The 11,005-nt window shown below is 51.3% G+C and overlaps 1 protein-coding gene across 1 annotated transcript in view; it reads left to right on the top strand.

The window, feature by feature from the left end:
- LOC311312550 (mediator of RNA polymerase II transcription subunit 13-like) overlaps positions 1 to 11,005 on the top strand; it is a gene marked incomplete at its 5' end in the record, with an annotated part of 66,729 nt that overhangs the window by 13,941 nt on the left and 41,783 nt on the right. The window contains 2 exon segments of the mRNA XM_084442511.1: positions 4,572 to 4,809; positions 9,794 to 10,235. Of these exon segments, the coding sequence (XP_084298637.1) occupies positions 4,572 to 4,809; positions 9,794 to 10,235 (680 nt within the window).

The raw sequence follows: 11,005 nt of genomic DNA on the forward strand, positions 1-11,005 counted from the left end.
CTCCTCTTCGATGTCAGAAGGAGAAGCTGTTTCTCTGTTTTTGTCTTTGTGTTCATTCAGAAACTGAACACCCCTGGGCCAGAAAGCGAGGTGCTTGTGAAAAAACAACTGTTTTTATTGATGGGTAGTTGGGGGTGGGGGTTCAGCCTGGCTGGCAGAGTCTCTGTCGTCTGGTGCTGTCAATGACTCATCCTCTTCCTCACCATCAGGACATAAAGTGGCGTCGGCCGATCTTAATAACACGCCGTTCTATTTCTCTATTTTCTTTTTATCGTGACGCCTCGGGTTCGCCGCGGTGAATCCACCCGGAGATGCCGATCTAGAGATCAGTCTGGCGCGTCCGCCTGAGACCTCGACGCCGCCATCCAGAGTCAGATTCGGGGGAGCGGGGGGCGTCGATCATGGGGGCCGGGCAGGACTTGCCCTGGGCGCGCTGACGACCCAGCTCCTCCAGTACGGAGCGGGTAAACGGGCCTCTCAGGGTTCTGGCGGCCCGAGCAGCTGGTTCTGGATAGGAGGCAGCAAACCTGCACACCTCATGATCACATCACGGCTCGTATCATTGGAGGAGGGGGCGGGGGGGGGAGGGGGAGGGGGGGGTGACTCCAGCCGTCAACCAGAAAATGAGTCCTTTCTGTGGATGGGAGTCATTGCTTCTGAGCGGCCGACCCGGTCTCGGTCTTGCAGGTCTAGCGTGTGTGTGTGTGTGTGTGTGTGTGTGTGTGTGTTGCCTCACCGCCACAAGGTTGTAGCCAGAGTTACCACCAGGGTCAGCGGGTCGCGGGGTCATCCGGGGTCATCCAGGCTACCAGCTCAGCTCAGCTCTGCCTAGTCCAGTCCAGTCCAGTCCAGTCCAGTCCAGTCCAGTCCAGTCCAGTCCAGTCCAGTCTAGTCTAGTCCAGTCTAGTCCAGCTCAGCTCAGCTCAGCTCAGCTCAGCTCAGCTCAGCTCAGCTCAGCTCAGCCTAGTCCAGTCCAGTCCAGTCCAGTCCAGCCCAGTCCAGCTTAGTCCAGTCCAGTCCAGTCCAGTCCAGTCCAGCCTAGGCCAGTCCAGTCCAGTCCAGTCTAGTCCAGTCTAGTCCAGTCTAGTCCAGCTCAGCTCAGCTCAGCTCAGCTCAGCTCAGCTCAGCTCAGCTCTGCCTAGTCTAGTCTAGTCTAGTCTAGTCTAGTCTAGTCTAGTCTAGTCTAGTCCAGTCTAGTCTAGTCTAGTCTAGTCTAGTCTAGTCTAGTCCAGTCCAGTCCAGTCCAGTCCAGTCCAGTCCAGTCCAGCTCAGCTCAGCTCAGCTCAGCTCTGCCTAGTCCAGTCTAGTCTAGTCTAGTCTAGTCTAGTCTAGTCTAGTCTAGTCTAGTCCAGTCTAGTCCAGCTCAGCTCAGCTCAGCTCAGCTCAGCTCAGCTCAGCTCAGCTCAGCTCAGCTCAGCTCAGCTCAGCTCAGCTCTGCCTAGTCCAGTCCAGTCCAGTCCAGTCCAGTCCAGTCCAGTCCAGTCCAGCCTAGGCCAGTCCAGTCCAGTCCAGTCCAGTCTAGTCCAGTCTAGTCCAGCTCAGCTCAGCTCAGCTCAGCTCAGCTCAGCTCAGCTCAGCTCAGCTCAGCTCAGCTCTGCCTAGTCTAGTCTAGTCTAGTCTAGTCTAGTCTAGTCTAGTCTAGTCTAGTCTAGTCCAGTCCAGTCTAGTCCAGCTCAGCTCAGCTCAGCTCAGCTCAGCTCAGCTCAGCTCAGCTCAGCTCTTTCTAGTCCAGTCCAGTCCAGTCCAGTCCAGTCCAGTCCAGTCCAGTCCAGTCCAGTCCAGTCTAGCCCAGGCCAGTCCAGTCCAGTCCAGTCCAGTCCAGTCCAGCCCAGTCCAGTCCAGTCCAGTCCAGTCCAGCCCAGCTCTAGCCTCAGCAGAACCCTACACCGTCCTCTCCTCCTCCTGTTTCAGGTTTAGGAGTGACCCCTGGTTTAGGAGTGACCCCTGTCAGAGTGGGTGTCCAAAGTTTTGACATTCAGGGTTAGCCGGCCGTCTTGGCCTGTGCTTTGGGGGAATCAACATCCTTGACCTCTGGCCCCTATTTCTAGGTCAGATTATCGTCGTGCCGATGTTTACATGTTTACATGTTTACATCTCCCCTTACACACAGTCTGTCATTATGAGAGAGGCCACTTGTAATTACCAGGCACATTTTTCACAGGGGCTGTTATACACACTGTATACTGTGCAGACCTACATACTGTACACACACACACACACACACACACACACACACACACACGATCACTCACACAGTGTAGCAGCTGCAGGAGGTTACATCCCTTCCCTCAAGCGCATGGTCACATGTTGGCAGGAGTTTAGATCCTGATTTGGACAGACCCCTTCTCCACACGCACACACACACACACACACACACACACACACACACACACACACACACACACACACACACACACACATATACTGTACACACACACAGACATACAATACACACACAAACCGCACACACACACACACACACACACACACACACACACACATACACACACCGCACAAACACACATATACACACACACACACACACACTCACTCTCTGTACTTACTATGCTCACCCAAACAAACAAACAAACAAACGCACACACACACACATACACACACACCTACACACACACACACACACACACACACACACACACACACACACACACACACACACACACACACACATACTGTACACACACACAGACATACAATACACACACACACACACACACAACCACACAAACACATTAGGGTCTTCCTCGGTGTGTGTTTCTGCGGGGTGCTCTCTCTCTCTCTCCGAAGGGCCCCTTCACAGCGCCCCAGTGGGACTGTATTATCTCCTCCTCGTCAGAGGGTGGCAGCGTGCCAGGAGTGTGTGCCAAGTTGGGCCTTCACAGCTGGGTGAACACAGGAGAGGCGCCCAGCGTGACTCCCAGAGAGCACGCCTTTATCCCCAAAATCTGCCTATTGAGCAGCGCTCTCTGTAAGACGCTCATTCTCAGCCCCGTTCCTCGCACCCCCCCCCCCCCCCCCCTCCCCCCAGCCGTTCCACGACTGCGATATCACGGAACGAGGCGTGTTCGGAGCAAAGAAAAATCAATGTCGCTTGTGGTGACGAGACCTGTGTTTTTTGAAGGGCTGGTAATAATCGCTATTACCCATCAGCCCCCGCTGCATCGGAGGAGAGCAGGTTTCAGCTCCTCACATGCACACAGTATTCCTCCAGACTAGACAGCAGCTCTTCCTCTTTCCTCCCCGTATGGGAAATCTATGGCGGTGTCCTTGGTGTGTCTTCACATCTGCTTAAGCCTTCGGAGGGGTGGCCTTTTCGCTGCTCATCGATAGATTGAACAAACGTCCTGTTTGACAAGGCTGCCGCCGGCGCCGCCCCCTCCCGCTCTGATAGGCTACAGAAACGCATTCCATTCCATCAAATGAAATTGAGAAGATGTCAGACACTGGCTGTGCTCCAGTGATTGACCCTGACACGGTTTCTCCTCCTCCTCCCCTCTCTCTCTCCTCGGTCCCTCCTCCTGACTCCTCGTTCTGGCGGGCGATCGCCATTTGTCTCTGTGAGCTGCTCGTTCTCTCTCTCTCTCTCTCTCTCTCTCTCTCTCTGTCTCTCTCCATCTTTGTTCTTTATTCCTCTTTCCACCCCAGTCATCTTGACTTTCTCTCTCTCTCTCTGTCTCTCTTCATCTTTATTCTTTATTTTGCTTTCCACCTCAGTCATCTTGACTCTCCCTCTCTCTCTCTCTCTCTCTCTCTCTCTCCCTCTCTCTCTTTGTCTGTCTCTCTGGTGAAGGTAACAGATGAATAGAACCATAACAAACACAATGTAGAAGACGTTGCCAGATGTTTTCCCTCAAAAATATGTCAGCCGTGGAAACCGACAGGCAAGAGAGGCCGCACATGTAATTATAATTGAACAACCGCTCTAGTTGTATTGATTCAATTAGCTGTGTGCAAGCCCCCTTTCAAGAGAAATACAATATCCAAGGACTACTAATAGGGCGTCGCTTTTTACCAAGATGAACTGTTGGAACAGAAAACAGTGACTTAAATCACATTAATGATAACTTCATCTACTGTTTCTGACATCAAGTATTTCTGGACACTCTTCCTCACACATCGTTGACCGTTTCCTCGTTATTTCAAAGCTGAATTGGACCAAGATGCTCAAAGGATTCGATTCGAATTCAGTTCAGTAAAAGTATTTGACAGCAAAACAAAATAATAAAAGTAAATACAATGTTTGGGATCACAATGTAATATGGTGTATTAACAACATACAAGCAAGGATTCTATTATGTTGTATTCTACCAATTCACTGCGTGATAGCAATTCAATATGACTGACCGCCAAATAAACTTCTCTCTCTCTCTCTCTCTCCCTCCCTCTCTCTCTCTCTCTCTCTCTCCCTCTCTCTCTCTCTCTCTCTCTCTCCCTCTCTCTCTCTCTCTCTCTCTCTCTCTCTCTCCCTCTCTCTCTCTCTCTCTCTCTCTCTCTCTCTCTCCCTCTCTCTCTCTCTCTCTCCCTCTCTCTCTCTCTCTCCCTCTCTGTTCCAGGCGGAGCTTACCGGCATCAAATGGCGGTGCTACAGCTTCCGTGGCAGCGGCGAGTACGGGCCGGTGATCTCGGCGCCGGCCCAGGACGACCCGGTTCTGCGCAGCTTCATGCGCTGCGTCCAGGCCAACCTGCTGTGCGTCTGGCGCCGCAAAGTCAAGCCCGACGGCAGGGAGCTGTGGATCTTCTGGTGGGGCGACGAGCCCAACCTGGCCGACGTCATCCATCACGAGCTGGAAGGTGAGACCGATGAGGGATGAGGGAGGGACGAGCACCCCGCCCTCCGCCCCCCCCGCGCTCTCCTCCTTTTTAATACTCTCCTTTCCACTCATCCTCTCTCCTCCTTTTCGTCCCGCGCTCTCGTCCTCGCGCTGGTGTGTGTGTGTGGTACTTTGAGAGTGATATCTGTGTGTGTTCTGATGAACGGTGTTGATACCGTACGTGCGCAGCGACTGGGATCGGACGCGACGAGATCCGCTAGGCCTGTGTGTGTGTGTGTGGTGGCGGTGTTGGGCTGTTACGCCGTGTTAGGTAGCGCCGTGTTGATCTGTGGCGGCGCGGCTGTTATATGCTGCCTCAAGAATACATCTCTGATGAAGTGCAGAGAAACACTCTAAGTGGATTTTTCGTGCTGCTGTTCATCTCCCTGTTTGTGTGTGTGTGTGTGTGTGTGTGTGTGTGTGTGAGTGTGTGTGTGTGTGTGCATGTGTGTGTGTGTGTGTGTGAGTGTTACCTAGAGATATCTCACCTGAAAGAGTGTCACTGTCAGCACTGTTACCTCTATTTATAGAAACATTTGCATTATCTGTCTGCACGCGTGCAGAGCGCTGCAGTTTATTGGCTGAGCCTGTAGAAGAGAGAGGAAGAGAGGGAGAGGGAGAGAGGGATTGGTTCATGGGAAATATACTGAGTTGGGCACTGCCAGATCAACTCAAATGAGAGGAGAAGAGGAGCAGGGGATCGGAGGAGAGGAGGGGAGAGGAGCAGGGGATCGGAGGAGAGGAGGGGAGAGGAGAGGAGCAGGGGATCGGAGGAGAGGAGGGGAGAGGAGAGGAGCAGGGGATCGGAGGAGAGGAGGGGAGAGGAGAGGAGCAGGGGATCGGAGGAGAGGAGGGGAGAGGAGAGGAGCAGGGGATCAGAGGAGAGGAGCAGGGGATGAGAGGAGAGGAGGGGAGAGGAGAGGAGAGGAGAGGAGAGGAGAGGAGAGGAGAGGAGAGGAGAGGAGAGGAGAGAAGAGAAGAGAAGAGAAGAGAAGAGAAGAGAAGAGGAGGGGAGAGGAGAGGAGAGGAGAGGAGAGGAGAGGAGAGGAGAGGAGAGGAGAGGAGAGGAGAGGAGAGGAGAGGAGAGGAGCAGGGGATCAGAGGAGAGGAGAGGAGAGGAGAGGAGGGGGGGGGGAGAGGAGAGGAGAGGAGCAGGGGATGAGAGGAGAGGAGGGGAGAGGAGAGGAGCACTAGGGTAGATATAAGATGAGATGACAGGAGAAAACAAAGGGATGACTCCTCTTCTTCCTCCTCATTTGCCTTTGAAAGGAGATACGCGTGGAGATACGCGTGGCTTATGCGTGAATCAACGTTGCTCCGCTGCACACTGTCTATTGAATGAGAACTTGTTTAACTCGTTTGTTGTTTCCTTTCATCCTGAAATCATATCTTGCGTCCCATCCTGATGTTGACGTTGTCTGTTGCTTGTCAACAACGTGGCCCGGTTCTGGGGCCTCATTTATCATTGAGGTACGCCTTCTTTTACACGGTCTTTTTCGCGAGTTCAGGCGTACGCCATTTGCCCCCCCCACATTGCGATTTATCAAGCCGTAAGGGCGAAAATTTAGTCGCCTTTCTCCGCGCTTTTGTAGGACACCTCTCCAGTTGGCGTACCGATTTACACGGTGTTCTACGCCCTTCTTGAACACAGGGGGAACTGGCGACGCAGGTGGTGCGTCGGTGAATTACTATGTTTGACGGAGAGAATAAGAGCGACAGTTCATGAACGCACAATCATGTAGGCTACTAGGCCAATTCAGCACAAACATATATCGCAATGCAAGATTAGACGTGTCCTCTAACCGGCTCATTCATGGTTCGATATGGATTTGTTCCCCAAACTGTACCTATGCGCTGTCCCAAACCCTTCCGCGCTATATGTCACACACTTAATGCAGGCACTCCATCAAACGGCAATAATTGACCAATTAGATTGTCATTAATATGTGATCATGTGGACCTGTTTGCTCTTTGGTAAGCATATAAATGACAGTCCTCCTGTGCGTAATGCGAGCCTAAATGAATCCGGCGCTACTCGGCCTAGGCTACTGGCCGAGATAGAACTCCAAAGAGGTGACGGCGATGGCGACTGCACCCACATAAGGGCACCATCAGTGAATGAATACGTCTATGTGAATCGCTAAAATGTGCACACTAGAAATACCCAAATCATATGTGACGCCGACATGCTCATCACAAGTGTAGTGGCACGGTGGCCTGGCTCCACGCATGACTCATTCATCCTGGCGCACAGCAGGGTAGGGGCTAGACTGGAGGCAGGCGCTGCGCGTGACGGCTGGCTTGTTGGTGTGTCCATAGCCAAGATACATATTCTTTGTCTTATTTACTTTTAATCTTTATTAGCATTTTCCATCCATACAACGACAATACAATAAAACATAAAAACCTACAATAACAGCTTATGGGTACATCCATCCATGCAGCTTTTTTTTCTTACTCAAATATGACAATTTTAATATTAGTGGTATCATCACACTTCCTTCTATAATCCATCCATTTTTCCCATCTCCCTTCAAACTTTCCTTCCTGCATCCTCAATGCATGCGTGAACCTCTCCCTAACATACATCTCCTCCACAACACCCAGCCACTGCTCCTTGGTTGGGCGTTCCACCTTATACCAAGCCCTCGTTATTGTCTTTTTACTAGCAACCAATAGTACTTTCACTAGGTATCTGTCCCCTCCTTGTACATCATCCCGTGTTATGTTTGCCAAGATATATATTCAAAGCTGATAAGAAGGTGGAAGTCGGCGCGCTGGATGTGGAGGCTACAACTCGCGGGGGCACGACCGTCAGGTCCAGGACCACTGCAGACTCCCCCTCCTCTGAGTCCCACCCCACGTCAGAGTCTGGAGAAACAATTTCAATCATTTTCTTTGAGTTTGTCTGTGAACTTGATTATGCATTAAACATTTCATTGTGCAGCCATATTCATTTGATATGTTTTTCTGTTGGCAGCCAAATAAATGCTTAAGTGTGATTTACCGGGTGATTTAGATGAGAGTCTTAATAATGTGGTCTAACATTATGAAGTGGTCATCTGTGTTATCGTTCCCTGTTTTTGGTCCTGAATCAATCATAGCCTACCACAGAATGTGTGGAATGTTTGCTTTCCAACACTTTCAAATGTAGGCTCGTACAAATAGCTTACCTTCCGAAGATGATTTTCTTTCCTCGCGTGGACCTCACCAACAAGCACATGCACCAAAAGTTTCTCTTCTTTCCGCGTTTTTCCATAAACGTCTCGTCTGTCCTAAATGCTCCACGCTATATTATGTCGGTTCCTTCCGGGGAATCCCCGTGTGAGCTGTCATAGTTTTGACCATATATGGTTGGATTAGGGCGTGGAGGGGGCGGAACACGGGGCGCGTGCGCGTACGCTCCCTTCCCCGCCCGTCTCGGATTTACCGTGCAGAAAAGGGCATACGACATTTTTGATAGATCCGAAAAGCGTGTAAATATTCTCGTCGTACGCTACATTGTGCATTTTCCGCGTTTTCGTCGTACGCCCTCTTTTACACCTGAATTTACACGCTCTTTGATAAATGAGGCCCCTGGACCGAAAGATAATAGACTCAGCCATTGAAATGTACTCAAATCCTATACAGATTACAGATTACAGATCACAGATTACAGATTACAGATTACAGATTACATATTACAGATTACTATACAGATTGATGTTAATATGAACCAGGCATGGCAGTTTAATTAAATTAAATTAATTTAGTTTATTTTGACGGAACAATGCATTTTGATGAACACAGATATATAAAATGGATGCATTAAAAACATCTATACATGACAATGTGTAAAAAAGATGGATTTATCACAAGGCTAGTCCATCCCTAGTCCCCAACATAGAAACAGTAGTCAAATTCTCCATAATGTAACACAAATAAATTATCACAATAACAACATTAAGAGAAAGTAAAACGAACTACAATACATGGGCACAGAACACACTTGGACATTAGAGGCTAGTGTTCACATTTCTGGTTTTCAAACAACCATTTTTAAGCCATTAAAAGGTGAGTAGTGGTATAGCATCAACTCTGTGTGAGCTGCTGGATACGGCCAATCAAAACAAAGCTTCCCCTAATGTGGGAGGGGCTTTGAGGCCAGTTGTGGAAAGTGGCAGAAGAACAAACAGTGACATCGCCCATCATTACCATGTCATTATACAGTGAGAGTGTGACTTCCTGTCTGCTTCCAGTATCTCACAAGAACTCACAACAAGTCCACCTCTGTTGCCCGAGGTGGGTGTCTGTAGGTGGCGTGACCCTTATTAGTGACACACAATGGCAACTAGCAAGCGAGAGATTAGCCGTTTGTTTTTAATTTAAGGGGAAAATGACTAACAACTGGTTGGTGAGGTTGGGGTGGGGGGTTGAGGTTGGGGTGGAGGAGTGAGGTTGGGGTGGGGGAGTGAGATTGGGGTGAGGTTGGGGTGGGGGAGTGAGGTTGGGGTGGGGGGGTGAGGTTGGGGTGTGGGGGTGAGGTTGGGGTGGGGGGGTGAGGTTGAGGTGTGGGGGTGAGGTTGGGGTGTGGGGGTGAGGTTGGGGTGGGGGGGTCTAAGTGGAGTGGAGACGGAGAGGCGGACTGTCTCTTTCTTTGAGTTATTCGTGGCTCTGTGAGTTTCAGTAAGTTCACTCCTGCTGCTCTTTCTCTCTCTCTCTCCCTCCCTCTCTCCCTCTCTCTCTCCCTCCCTCTCTCTCTCCCTCCATCTCTCTCTGCCTCTCTCCCCCTCTCTCTCTCCCTTCCTCTCCCTCCCTCCCTCTCTCTCTCTCTCTCTCTCTCTCTCTCTCTCTCTCTCTCTCACACACGAACACACACACACACACACACACACTCTCTCTCTACCCCCCCTCTCTCTCCTTGGGCCAGTGCCTGACCTGGAGATTACGTAAAGCAGCAGTGTGTCTCTCACGCCTGTAATAAGATGTGAGCAGAGAAGTGGGCTGGACCATCAATGTCTCCCGCTGGCCCCGGTTCTCCTGGACCATCAGTGTCCCCCGCTGGCCCCGGTTCTCCTGGACCATCAGTGTCCCCCGCTGGCTCCGGTTCTCCTGGACCATCAGTGTCCCCCGCTGGCCCCGGTTCTCCTGGACCATCAGTGTCCCCCGCTGGCCCTGGTTCTCCTGGACCATCAGTGTCCCCCGCTGGCCCTGGTTCTCCTGGACCACCAGTGTCCCCCGCTGGCCCCGGTTCTCCTGGACCATCAGTGTCCCCCGCTGGCCCTGGTTCTCCTGGACCATCAGTGTCCCCCGCTGGCCCTGGTTCTCCTGGACCACCAGTGTCCCCCCGCTGGCCCTGGTTCTCCTGCGCGCTCACGTGCCCACACCCTCTGTCAGAACCCCGCCCAGGCCCACGGTGCTGCTCAGGTGTGTGCAGGAGCACCAGGGAGAGATAGATATATAAATACTAGATGGATATATCTAGTAAATGCAGAGTGATTGCGTAACCTCTGCCAGGCTGATGTCTCTGAGGCTCCACTGGAGCACGGAATGCTCTCCACAGGGGGCCCGGGGTCCTCAGTGTGTGTGTGTGTGTGTGTGTGAGAGAGAGAGAGAGAGAGAGAGAGAGAAAAGAGAGAGAGTGAGTGTATGTTTGTGTGTGTAGGGGAGAGAGGGATAGGGAAAGTATGTGTGAGAGAGAGAGGAAGAGAGAGTGTGCGCGTGTGTGTGTGAGAGAGAGTGTGTGTGTGTGTGTGTGAGAGAGAGAGAGTGTGTGTATGTGTGTGAGAGAGAGAGAAGAAGAGTGTGTGTGTGTCTATGTGTGAGAGAGAGAAAGGGAAAGAGAGTGTGTGTGTGTATGTTTGTGTGTGTGAGGGAGAGAGAGAGAGTGTGTGTGTATGTTTGTGTGTGTGAGGGAGAGAGAGAGTGTGTGTGTATGTATGTGTGTGTGTGCATGAGAGAGAGGGAGAGAGAAGGTGTGTGTGAGAGAGAGAGGAAGAGAGATAGTGTGTGTGTGAGAGAGAGAGAGTGTGTGTGTGTGTGTGTGTGTGGGGGTGAGAGAGAGTGTGTGTGTGTGAGAGAGAGCAAGAGAGAGAGTGTGTGTGTGAGAGAGAGAGGAAGAGAGTGTGTGTGTGTGTGTGAGAGAGAGAGGAAGAGAGAGAGAGTGTGTGTGTGTGAGAGAGAGAGAGAGAGAGAGT

This window comes from Borostomias antarcticus (genome assembly GCF_949987555.1).
Source record: "Borostomias antarcticus genome assembly, chromosome: 8".
NCBI lineage: Eukaryota > Metazoa > Chordata > Actinopteri > Stomiiformes > Stomiidae > Borostomias > Borostomias antarcticus.